Source organism: Elgaria multicarinata, chromosome 8 (assembly GCF_023053635.1).
Source record: "Elgaria multicarinata webbii isolate HBS135686 ecotype San Diego chromosome 8, rElgMul1.1.pri, whole genome shotgun sequence".
Classification (NCBI taxonomy): Eukaryota; Metazoa; Chordata; class Lepidosauria; order Squamata; family Anguidae; genus Elgaria; species Elgaria multicarinata.
Window position 1 is genome coordinate 80,642,625 of NC_086178.1, and position 13,867 is coordinate 80,656,491.

Genomic DNA, 13,867 nt, shown 5'->3' on the forward strand with positions numbered 1-13,867 from the left:
CCCTCAGTATCCAAACACCAGCACTCTGAAAGCTAAGAGGAATATTTTGGTGTGGTGTGTGGGTTTTGTTTTTTTCCGGAAGAAGGAGCCAGCTGCACAATTGCGTGGCCCCAAGTAAGTAAAAAACACCCCAAAACCTTAAAACTCGGCACTGAAAAGCGCTGGAAGCCATCCTGGGGATGGCAAAATTGCTCTCCCCCCCCCAATGGGTATGTAGTCACCCTGAGCAGCTCCATGCCCATTTAAAGAGTCCCACTACTCACAGGGAGGACCCAATAGCCCAAGCTACCCTGCTCACCATCCTTGGGGTTGTCCCGGGTCTGCGGGGGAAAAACGGGGTAAAAGTAGTCCATTTTATCCCTGGAAAGTGAGTGGTTGTCCCCAGTTGACCCCGGGATCCCCTACACAGGGAGGACCTGGAGCTGACCCTGGGATAAATGGATGGTGTAGACTCTTGCCATTATGAAGAACACAAGATATTTCACCTCAGCACAAGACAAGACACCACAAACTGTAGTGAGCGGCTAAGAAGCCCAAAGAAACGGCTTGCTAATGGTTCTAGTGATTTTCACACTGGGAGACTTGCCTGAGTCTCAACTTGTGTGGGAGTGTGTACATAGGAAAAGCCTATGGCGCTGGCCTTTCAGCCCTCCCCTGCTCAGGATGAACAAAAGTCAATTTGAAATACGGCCACTGTAAAGAACAAAATTCTAAAGTCAAGGCCTCTGTCTTCTTTCCTAGAAGAAATTGAACATGCACTGTTTTTCTAAATATTTTATAGGCACACAAAAAATCTAATACACATTAACGTGTACTTATGTTAATTCTGTCTTTTTATTAGCCACTTTGTCCCTTTTTTGTATAATCTTATTTTACTGTTTTGCATTTAGTGTTTTTATGAAGAACTGTTAGCTGCCTTATGGGCTACAACTTTTAACAAAAAGACGAGATACAAATGAACGCAAATAAATAATCCCTAAAATGCTCAAATTCTAAAGAGCAATAGGTAATATCTGCAACGACGTTTTAACCTGTTATTTTAAGAGAAAATAATCTAAATATATAGATAATATTTTATATTCACAGTAAAATTGATGATAAACTATTGGTACTACTGTAAAATAGCACATGAAAAGTTGAAAAGGAATCTTTCAGGACAGCTTCACTCATCAGAATGAATGATCCATAAACCAGCAAAGCCTGAAAGGTGATATTTACGTTAAAAACGATAATACCTCTGACCCTGCGAGATACTTATATTCCCATTGTGACAATGCATGTTTACATAGATGTCAGGGATAATGGGAAGAAGCAAGTTAGTGTAAGTGGAGATCGCTGCCTTATCAGCATTGCATGTACAAGCAAGGACAGAAAGAGAGCAAGTATTTTGACATGTATACTAACCTCTGCATTAATGAATCTTACTTCTGCTATAGTTCTGAGTAAATCTTTTTCCAAAGAGAATAACTTAGTGGGTGAGGGTGATTCTCTTTGTACATTTCCTTCTTGTTCATCACCTACTATGACCATACTAGTTTTCTTCTTGAATACTAAGAGAAAAGTAAATGTATTATTTTAACAACCTTGTGTGTGTGTGCTTATGTAAACTTTTGGAATAATAAAACCCTGTATTCCAGCTAGTACAACAATGTCATTTGGTGGGTCCAGGGGTAAAACCCACAGATGGAGACCAGCACAAAAGCTCTTGATTTACCTAAGGTGTGATGCTATCAGTACCTAGACATATAAACAGGTGAAGGGAAAAATAAAACCAAAAAGCAGTTTTGTCCTTTTTTTGGCCGGGGGGGGGGGGGGGCAGGCACCTTGCCCCAAAGAAACACCAACAGCCAAGTCAGTTTTTTTCTAGTCTGTTGGAAATCATAGACAACATATACTTACTTGGATTTCTCTTCTATCCCAAAGATCAAGGTAGATTATCATCACAATTTGCTCTAATAGCAAATACAGGTGATTAGTGCCTATCACTTTGGAGGCAAAATGGGCCTTCCCAGGACAGGTTTGTGTAGAGTGACCATATTATTATTATTATTATTATTATTATTATTATTATTATTATTATTATTATTTTATCCCTTTCTCACTCATGGCAGTTAGATGGACATGACGGGCTTTGCCAAGTCATGCTGTCTTTTACAGATTCAGGAATTTCCTGATAATTGAGCACATTTTAATTATGGCTGCTTTCTGGATGTTGGTGTGGATGTATTTTGGTAGGCCCAGTTTCTGAAGGTTTTCTGTATAGTTTTTTGATGTGATGCTGGTGACTGATGTGACTAATGGAATAATTGTGACCTTTTCATCATCATCATCATCATTACAATACCACCCCATAGCCGAAGCAATCTGGGCGGTTTGCAAAAGATTAAAACATTAAACATTAATAATTTATATACAAAATTTTAAACCGTAAAAACAGGCAGCATACAAAGACAACATCTATTTAAAAACAACTTTAATAGTTGCATAGAAAACGCAGTTTCAGCAGGTGTCATTTGTATGCATGCAGAACCTGGTGAAATTCCCTTCATCACAGCAGTTAAAGCTGCAGGAGCCCTGCCCTCTTGACAAGATACAAAAGAAAAATGGAATAGTTGGTTAGGGCAGGGGGGAAACTAGCTTGCTTGTCCCACCAACACCTCCTTATAATATCCTGGAGGAGGACATGGCTGACTGGCTGGCACCCTGTTGGAATATTCCTCTGAGGGGGTGAAGATATACTGCAACATTTTGTTGCACGTCCCACTTGTTTCTTACAATAGCATACTCAGCTGGGGGCTACCCACAAATAAGGTGGTGGTTTCTACATACTTGAGGGATTTGCCAGGTACAGAGAAGTATATAAAGTTTATAAATTAAAAGAAAAAGTATATACCTCCTTTCATAAAACTGATCAATGCAGGCTGAGCATGCTTAGTGGTCTCCAGGAATGATGACTGTAAGTTGGCAAAGAAAACTGGAGGAAGAAGGGGTTGACTTTCCTGTGCCCCTTACAACCTCTAGTATCCTAGAAGAGGGCATGGTTGGTTGGCTGGCTGGAATTCTAAACAGGAGAACTCCTGTGATGGGATAAGATATACTACAATTTGATTGATTGATTGATTGATTGCATTTTTGTACCACCCAATAGCCGAAGCTCTCTGGGCGGTTTACAAAAATTATCTTGGTGCAAGTGTCACAGGTAACACATTTAAACCAAATGTGCAGAGATAAATGCTTAATATGTTAGCTATAGTACTCTAAACGCAATCAAAGATAGTCACATTCAAACTAAAACTGTCAGGCTACAAACACCAACTTTACAAATACAAAGAATCTTTAAAGAAGACTTTGTTACAGGTAAGTATGGCCCAAATCCTGCCTTCCCTTGTGGTACGTGCAGGCTCTGGGCTAGTCAATAGCCTTTGCAGGCATACAGACAGTGCACATGAGGGTTAAAAAAATATGTGGCAAGGGCGAGCATGAGAGCCCTGTCCCCAACTTTTCTGTGCACTCGTTCCTCTGTAGATTTTCACACATTGAGCACAGATGTCAGCTAGAGGTTTTGTAAGCATACTCAATTACATGCACTTATAAACTTTGGCACAATCAAGAACCCAGACAAGCGCATGTTCAACCAAATGCACTTACAGCCACTCCGTAGACCTCTGTGCTAAACCCACAAAGTGGCACCCTGGCTGTGGAATAAGCTCCCTAAGTAGGTTTGCCTGGCATCTACACTACACTCTTTTAGATGCCAGGCGAAGACCTTTTCATTTTCTCAGCATTTTAACAGCCTGTTAACTTAATTTTAACTTTGCTGTTTTAAATTTGTATTTTAAATCTGTATGAAATTCTGCATTGCTGCTCGATTTCATCCTGGTTATGTTTTTACATTGTCTAAATTTTATATTATGCTTTTATACTATTATATTTTGAATGGTTTCCATGGTTTTAATTTTTGTAAACCGACGAGAGAGCTTCGGCTATTGGGTGGTATAAAAATGCAATAAATAAAATAAATAATAAATAAATAAATTTAGAGATGCCTGCATGGCCAGGGACACTGAAGGTAGGTTTGCACATACGCAACGCCCCCCACCACACTTTTAGCTCTTACATGTGCAGGGTGAACACCTGCATTGAATGCCACTCAGTCAAGCTTGTCTGGGGATTTGAATGCAACCTCCAATAGCCAACCCACAGATCTTATCCTCTGCTCTTCAAAGAAAAAGAAGCCTGTGAATTTGCATTGACGATAACCTGTTGAAATGATGTCACACACAAATACTGTGACTTACATTTTTTGCGCTTTGAGGCCTTCGTCATTTGACAATCATCATATAAAAGGCAGAATCTACATGCTGCCCGACACACGTCCCACACACTTTGCTTCCGGGCTGTTTTTGCTATTTCTGACCAAAGCCTGATTCTATACCAGTGAAAAATTAAAACAAAAAACAACTTCAGTTACATTTTAAAAAAATCAGAATAAATCATGCATCCCTAAATGTATAAGCACGCTCTTATTAAAAGGCTGTGGGAAAGGGTTTAGGTTTTGTTTTCTTTCAGAAAGTTTGGACACAAACCAGCCAAAGTTAAGTACTTTTTAATTCCTATTGATTTCAGTGGGAGAATTAAGCACATGAATGACCAAATCAGGAGATTCTGCCTTTATCTGAATGCAGGTCCATCTGAGTCTGTGAAGTATATCCCACTTTTTAAATTTGAATAAATCCATTCAAGCAGAGGCAATTGAAAGATTCGTGGCCTAATCTTTCCATTGGTATCAATGGGATTATTTTTCTAAACTGAATTGCCATGCGGAAGGGGAGGGACTTTGCAGGGGGGTTGCACAGGTAAGGAAGGCCTAACCCTTCCCTTCAAACTGTTATTCCTCTCAAAATCCCTCTGCATTGCAGCTAACCTTAAGAAAAAACTCCCATTGGAATCAATAGAAATATTTTCCTTAAGCTGAATTGTCCTAAAGACAGAGGGGGGCATTGCAGCATGTAGGCACTGGGGTTAACCCTTTTCTCCTCAGCTGCAATCAGCCCAAAAATCCTTCTATTGCCACCAATGGACACTTCGGGCTCTGGGGAATAGATCCGGAGTCATACAAAATAGATTCAGGGGCCCAGGCCTAGCGCTGCCCAGCATTCAAGTAAATGTACAATTTCCTTGTTTTGTGACTCACTTCTTTCTGTAGTTTGGGAAGGTGGAGCAGAGGTGGTAAGAGTACAAGGGGGTGTCTTCACAATGCTGCTTTTGTTTCTCGTTCCCTCAGCATCGCAGCTGCGGGGTGGGAACGTTAAATCCCCATGGCAGGAGGGAGTTCAAGCTCTCCAGCAGCCATTTGGCTCATCAAGCCTGCCTCATGCCCTCTGCCTGGTCTTCTCGCGACCTATCTGTGGTCGCGATCTGCTCCCAGAACGCCCCCAGTCTCAAGCTGAAGTGAAATCACCACCAACAGATGGAGGAAAGATGGTGGTGACCTTGGACTAAAGGAAAAAGTCACAGTAAGTCTGCAACTCTTTAAAAGTTTTGGGAAAAGTCCCATGGTGGCTGCAAATTGGTGGCTGCATCATCTAACCAGCACAGTACCACTGTGCAGCCACTATGCGGTATACAGGGCATATAGACAGCCCCCAAGCCTCAGACCCGCATGAAAGGAGCAGGTGGGAAAGAGCAGGCCCAAAGAGAGGTGTTCAGAAAATTAAGGAAGGAAACTTTGGGGAGGCAGGATAATTTCATGGCCCTATTCATGACACTGATGATATATGTGAACTTAAACTGAAGTGTTCCAGTGACTCTTGGCCCAAGCAATTAGTGATTTTTATGACCTAGTTTTTAGATGTTTCAGAGCAACATCCATCTTTCCCTTTGTAATGTAATGTTTTATCCCTTCAAATACAACTTTTTAAAATGCTTGCCTTTGATCATAATTACCTCTCTTTTTCATTTTCATGTCCTATTCTCTTCAAATGAACATCTGCTTTCTCCACATTTCTGGTGTGGTGCTCTGCTTTTGCACAGAGGTAACTAATTGGACCCTTAGTTTTACTTGAGGCAACTAGATGGAAGGGAGAACGCTTTACACAGTTATGCAATATATTCATGATACGGCTACACAGTAATTTCACAAGATAGGCACTAGAATCATTTAGCCACTAAATGAGCAAATGCAGAACAGAAATACTATTAAAGCTAACTGATTCAACAGCATCAAATCGGTTGAGACCGGCCCCAAATGATGAAGGACAAATAGATTTCTATGAAAAATATAAGACATGTTCAGGTCTTCTAACATTATTTTTAAAACTCTTGATTTTAGAAGAAATAAACCGGGAGGGAAAGTATTTTGTAACACATCTCAGACTGCACAATGTATGCTAATGTAACATTAACACAGTTTTTCTATAGATGTTGATATTGCAGTGTGCTAATCAGAGAAACCCTAGATTTTAAGCTAATGAATGAAGGAGAGACAGAGAGAAAGGGGAAGGGAAATTATTTACAAGCCAAAAATATTTGACAGAGAAAGAAACTTATACTGACAGAGACAAGATACAACAGGAGAATGAGCTGAGCCCTCAGGTGGAAAATGACTCTAGCGATACAGATATGTCAAACATGGATTATTTCAGCAGTATAATGACATGGTAGTCACGCTTTCTATAAACCATGCTAGATAAAGCTTTCCAACAAATATGATGAGGCAAGGCACTGAAGAGCATCCAGTTATGGTCTTTGACATAATCATGACTGAGTAAGCTTTAATCTGATCCTCAAGCAATGTGCCAAGCAATAATAGCAATAAAATAAAATAAAAACACAAATACATGAATTTAAAACAGTTTATTTTTAAAAAATTATGTATTCACATATTTATAGAATAGTGGGTATCATGAAACTGACAGTGTCCACTAAAAGTCTTTCAGCATAATCCTATAAATATCTACTCAGAAGCAAGTCCACTTGAGTCAATGGGGCTTCTTTCCAGATAAGTGAGCATAAGATTGCAGCCTTTATCAACACCCTCTCTAATGTTTCCCATCAGTGCCATACATGGTCACAAGGAATACATTATAATCATCTACACCAAGCAGGATAATCCACTATGAAAGTGGTCTGAAAGAGGTATATAAAAGGCAGGAGCCACACTACTGCTTTATTGCAGTACTGAAGTGCACTGACAACTGTTGGGGCCCATGACACATACCATATACCGCCTTCATACCACTTTCATAGTGTTATATTCTGCTTGGTGTAGATGTGCCATGGGCCCCAATTGTTGTCAATGCACTTCAGTATTGCTATAAAGCAGTAGTGTGGCTCCTGCCTTTTATATACCACTTTCATAGTGGAATATCCTGCTTGGTATAGATGGGCCCATAGTCTGACTACATTATATAAACAGAAATAGCAATAGCAAAAAACAGATACCATCTTCTTTGGTGTGTGGTCAAAAGCCCTGTTTACATGACAATTTTCATAACAGTATATACAAGGCTAAGTAATAAGTATTTAATTATAACAACCTGGAGTGCTGTCTGTTCAGGATTCAAAGCATTCAATTTCATTCCCTCTCCCCCTGGATTTCCATTTTGCCTCTAATAGTCTGTCAGCATTCCATGAACGCTGGTCATGAACAGTCTTCATTGGGTATTTTTGTGCGTTTTAAGGCTGGGGGGCGGGATGGGGATGTTCTTCCCGAGGGTTTTATTTTTAAAGATTCTGTTGTAGATCTGGAAACCTGATACCTTCCTCTTGTGAGTGGATGGTGCCGTTTTGCTTACATAAGGACCAGCACTAGAAGAACCGAGATTGCTTTTCGTATGTATGTGTTAGGACAGTGCTACCCATTACAATTGCTACTGGAAACATCCCTGTCAGATTTGTGTTTTTCATAGCAAACCCATAAGACATGTGTGTTTGATCTTCAAACAACCAATTTACATACAATTTACCACCTTTATCGTGTTCCTTACACAACACTTTATGTGCTATAGTTGGGTGTTTTCCATTCCAAACATACCTTAAGATAAGTCTCTGTCACCCATTTAAGACAGAAACATTAACTATCAACACTATGTTCATAAATAAAAAAGAATATACAAGGCAGCATATCATTTTATTTGTACCAGTTCTGCCCATCCAGGATATATGTCATGATGTATCTTCACAGTATTATTTAAATTGTTGTTTAACCAGTCCAGTATTGTACTGTAATTTTCCACTGAATTTTCATTAAAAAACCCCTCTCTTTTGTATACCATCTGAATAAATAAATAAATAAATAAATAAATAAATAAAAGAAACTACTCTAGCAAATTTTCCAGCTATTTTTTCTTGAAGGAGTAGCAAGAAGAATTTAAGGAGGCAGGAGCTGATTTTAGCTATGACCCGGTTCCCAACAGGTTGCACTCCCATGATTTATTGTTAGGTTAACTGCTGTATTGTTTAGCCCCTAAACAACCCAGGTACCAGGATTGCATGTCATGCTTGTGCTGATTGTATGTAGCTGATTAAAAGTGAACGTGAGGAGGACAAGGAAGGCAGTGCATCTGCATGGCAAATCTTGGGTTAGTTAATCATGGGTTACATGTGAACTGGCCCAATGTGCTGATTTCCTTTCTATCATTTGCACTCACCTTTTGCTATTTACTAAGAATAATTCAAGGCTACCACAAGGAAACCCTAAAACCCTAAAAAGTCAAAGAACTGGGCTACTGATTTCAATGTCATTCCTTCAGACAAATTGTGTCAAATTGACATGCTGTTGATTTAAAACTACTCAACAGTGGCTCTCTGCATTCAAGGGCACACAAACTGAATATAAAGAAAGAGCAATAGGATTCAGGTAGGACTCCATTGGTTAGTGGCCATACATATAATTGGTTCAATACACCAGCTATGTAATTCTGTTGTTTAAAAGGAAGAGGATTATTTAAAACAAGAATGAGTGTTCTGCTATGCAATGTAAAAATTTAAAGTAATATTATTTCAAGTCTTGCGAACCTACAGTTTACTGGCAACTAGTGTTTACTTCAATTAAAGCTCATCTCTAATTTATGCAAAAAGTCTATTAAATGTTTGCTGAAAAGCTTTTGATCTCTCAAGACTTGAGGGATCAAGTTTTTCCTTTCAGCACTGAATTACCAAAAATAGGAAAGGCAGAAAAATGGCACTCTGTCATCTGGGTGTGTGTGCGTTTTTCATAGCTCATTGTGGATTTCTGCTAAGGCAAAGAGCCCTTTCAAATTAATCACCATGAAACTGCCATTTTGGATTCTGCCAGAAACCTTCTTGATGTGAGCTGGACAGAAGCATGCAAAATTGCAGCTTGTACTTATGATGATCTGGTTATGTAACCTGTTTGCCTGAAGCAAGAAGCTGCCATAGATAGAGAAGGAAAACGTGGTCACTGAGAGTAGAGCACTTATAGGCTACATTCAACATAACAGTAAGCTACGGTTTATGTTACCCATAATTTCTTGCTTTAGCCATGAATTGTTTTGCAGATGAGCAAACAAATTGCAGATTGTTTTCCGTTTTTCTGATTTGTTTCTCTCTTGCCCAATTTGCCAGCCTTCAGAATGGTTTTACTTTCAGGCTGCTATTGCTAGATACCTATGTTTCAGGAAGCAAACAAACCAGGAATAAACCTTAGTTCTGGGTTCAGACATCATGGTAACCCATGGTTTAAACAAGCCAGGTTTCATAACCAATAACAAACCATGGGTTTTATTTGTAGTTTATTGCTTCACAAACAAATTATGGTTTGGTTATGAGGATGGATTCAGACACAATACAATACCAGGTATTAACAAACTACACCATGGCTTAGCTTTATGTGCAAACCAGGCCATAGGCATTGGACTCCTGACATACACATAATTTAATTAAACACATTATATTCCTCCACATTCTGTGTAGTTAACCTCTGAAACCAAAAGAGTTCTTTAGGTTAGGCAAAAATTGGTAAAACAATCTTCTTAGTTTTAACACAACAGAAAATGTATATTACCTTTAACTTCATTTTCGCTATCAAGGACAATCTGAAATGCCTCAGGAGCTAGTGCAAGGCCAGCATTCACCAACAGAGACCGTTTTTTTCTCACACTGTCTTTTGATGTTCCCTTTTTAGCCTAAACAAAGAAAAGAATTTATTATTACTGAAGTGGGATTTATAACAAAATGTTAACAGTATTCAAAATGCCAGCCATGCCCTCCTCCAAGGTACACCATTCCCAATTTTCAATATTTTTTCTTTTCCAATTGACATTCAACATTCTGTGATTACTGAGCAAGCTCGGTCTTTGTAGGGCTTTTGGGGGCAGGGTATTTTCCCCTTGAGATTTTATAAACTTTTTTTTTGTTGTTGTTCTGCAAACCTTGGGATTCTCCTGAGCATGCAGATACTTCCTTCACAGCACTCACCACCAGCATGTACTATTAGAGGGCAAGATATTGTCACCTTAGCTAATAATTAGTATTTTTGCATAAAATAGTAATGCATATCTGGAGAATCCTTAAAAAGTGCTAAAAATAATAATTTGTGGGAGGGAGAAAATTTCCTGGTTTCACATCTGTCAGGCTATAGCCCTTATCTAGCAGCTCCAATGCACACATGGAGACTCTAACACACACACACACACACACACACACACACACTCAGGAGGAGCTTTTCCATTCTCAATGTTAAGAATTGCCGATCCCAACACCAAAGAAAATAGTTGAGTTCTGCCTATCAGGTACTTCATATACATTTGACCCCTGCAAACATTTGGAGACACATTTGTGAAAATGATCTCTCTTTTCTCAGTTTCTTTACATAGACAACTTCTTAAGCACTTTTTATCAACATAAAAGTATGATTCTCTTGTGACTGCTTTTTCATGACTGTAAGGACTGGTTCATTCATATGAGCAAATTTTAAAAAACAACCAAAAAACAACACCTAGTCTTTTCAATATATGGAATTAAATGGAGAAACCTCAGCATAAATTAAGTTATTCCTGGATACAACTTGCACTGACCAGCAACTTTTTCTGTATAGCAGTATTTTTCCAGTGCTGGGCATGCAGAATACATGGATACAACTTTCCATTCACTGAAAGTTGCATCCGTGTAAAACCTGATTCACACCGAGATTTTTCCATGTACATTACATATCCCAATGAGGGACTGTGCAGAGAAAATAATGAGGGGGTTCATACATGTAACCCTGAAAAGGAGCGGGATGCAACTATTGTCCAACTTAGGCTGTGTGAGACAATTTTCCAGACAATTTCTCACACTTGCTTGTTTTTTCCTCCCCCTCCATATGAGAGAAGTCAGTGATTGCTCTGGGAGGAAGAGGAAAATAATTTAAAAGGGTAACACTTGTACACAATATCACTGTCTGTCCATGTGCATGCAAAGCTCATAAAGTTTGCAATGGACCATTATGAAAACCAGATTTAGAAATGATGAAAGCAGTACAGCTTCTCTATGCATGGTCCCCTTTGGGTAAAACCAATGGGTATGGCCAATCCATCGTGCAACTGTTTGCACATTTTTATCCTCATGGCTGCAGAGATCAGGTGGAAACATAACAGGAAGACAAGACAAATACTTAGAATGAAGGAGACAAATGAAAATAAAAATAAAAGCATGTGTTTGTAGTCTTACAATTTCTTTATCTTTCCAAAGATTTTTGAGGGACTTGCTTAGGAATGTTCATATGTAGGCGTACAATTCCAGAACACAACAGAGAAAAAAATAGTATGTCCACCTCCTGATTATGGATACCCATCAGTCAAGCTTATAAGATTGTCAAATTAAGATTCCCCTAAAATATACATTGGACTTGATCCATTATTTCAATATATATCATATATATTTTCAGTTAAGCCCCTTTGTTGAAAATATTGTTGAAGAATAATCTACTAGTGACCCAAATCAAATCTGAATATACATATACCAATTGAAAACGTGATCAGGCATTGCTATTATTGTCGTTGTTGATATACTCTAATAACTTATCCAGCAGTTACCTGTTCAATCATCAAACTTGCTTGATCTTCTAGACGTTCCAATGACTTGTACAACATTGTGTTTAAGTTAAGCCGATGGAAGGCCATTTTAAGATATTCATGATATTGCCCATTGTTATCAAGGTACATGGCCTTCTGCACATGTTCAATGGCCGCCTCTATTCTGTCTGCCTTTTCCTCAATACGGGCAATTTCCATATGAACTTGACAACGTAATAAAATCAACATGCTAGGAAACACAACCATAAGCATTTTCAGTTAAAACTACTATAAACTTTTTTCTCTTTAAGCATGCATGTATAATTGCAATTAGAATTTCTTCTTAGCAGAAGACTTTCATTTTTCCACTTGCACTAAGTTTGCCAAAAGAGTCATACAAATCTGTAACATTTAATCTAACTGATTCTTGAAGAACATCAACAGAACAGTTTTCAGATGTATTGTATACATAACATAACATGTACTAAAACAGTACTATTTTAAGGTGAATGATCCAAAGTGCTCTCACAGTCACATAGACAGAGTAGCACAGATAGGCCATAGTAAAGCCATGGCTTGCTTGCATAGGGTCCAGGCACCTGATTAAAAGGATCTCATAGGTAAAGGTTAGGAGAAATTTCTGCCAGAGACTTTGGAGAGCAACTGCCAATTAAAATAGACAGTGTTAGGCTTGATGGATCCATGGTCTGACTTAATATGATGTAGTTCCATAATTCATCACATGTTCATACAAAGGTTATCAGATCTCTAAAATAAATTAGCGTTCATACCAAAACCAGTTTACCTGTCAATCTTCTCTAGGACTTCAGCAATAGCCAACAATGGTTTCCGTACATGCTGTTGCAAGTTGTGCTGCAGCAGTGGTAAGCAGATATTCCACAGGGTAGCACATACTGCCTGAATAACATTAGGGTCTCGCATCCGAATCGCACGATTCAAAATTAGTTCAAGTTTCTGTATTACTTTTAGCTGAGCCTACAAGAATAATAATTTTTAAAAACCTTTACGTCAATTATAGAAATAAATGAAGTTTCTGAACCTAGTCCATGAGCCATCTGATAACCTGAATAGCATTCTGACAGTGCTCTTGGAAGACACTAAGTCTTTTCCCTTTCAGAGTTTGTGCCTTTTTATTGGACTAGTCACATACTGCTTATTAGGAGGCAGAACTACTGACCTATAGAAACTTCTTTTGTAACCCCACATCCAACAATAATTAATTCCTGAACCAGCAGACCACTCTCTTTAGTTGGCTCCAAGTAGGGTAATATCCTCCTTTCTTAGCATGAATCTCTGAGGCTAAATTTCATGCTTCATAAAAAGACAGAGAGGGAAAGAGAAACCACAAATCTGAGGCAAAGGGGGCAGCCTTCTTTACAAAATAGTGCCAATTAAGGAGCAAACATACCTCAACAACGCTTTTAGCATATGTTTCAATTTTAGGCCCAAGTTTCTGGACTTCACAGTCACATTCCAAGCAGTCTAATTCAATCTCTTTTGCTGTATCCTAATAATATAAACATATTTTCACTTAGGAATAAAACTATTCATGACTACTGAATAGAGCTTCGGCTATTGGGCGATATAGAAATGAAATACATAATAAAAAAATAAACACCCATAAGTATTATCATACAAATTTCAGAGGGATAGGGCACAATTCTATTGGAACCACCCTGTTAGGGCACAATTCTATTGGAACCACCCTGAATACTCACAAGCCTCCAAAGCCAGAGGCTTATGAATATCCAATGCAGAGCTAGAGGTGCAATTTTCCTCTTGCTCCGCGTTTTAGCCAGATGGGCAATTTTGCCTGTCTAGAGGAGGCG

At 38.7% G+C, this 13,867-nt stretch overlaps 1 protein-coding gene across 1 annotated transcript in view; it reads right to left on the reverse strand.

Annotated features, from left to right (window-relative positions):
- Positions 1-13,867, reverse strand: part of CFAP46 (cilia and flagella associated protein 46) — a 100,586-nt gene that overhangs the window by 70,385 nt on the left and 16,334 nt on the right. The window contains 7 exon segments of the mRNA XM_063132844.1: positions 1,405-1,550; positions 4,299-4,429; positions 5,947-6,070; positions 10,028-10,148; positions 12,039-12,267; positions 12,823-13,013; positions 13,447-13,545. Of these exon segments, the coding sequence (XP_062988914.1) occupies positions 1,405-1,550; positions 4,299-4,429; positions 5,947-6,070; positions 10,028-10,148; positions 12,039-12,267; positions 12,823-13,013; positions 13,447-13,545 (1,041 nt within the window).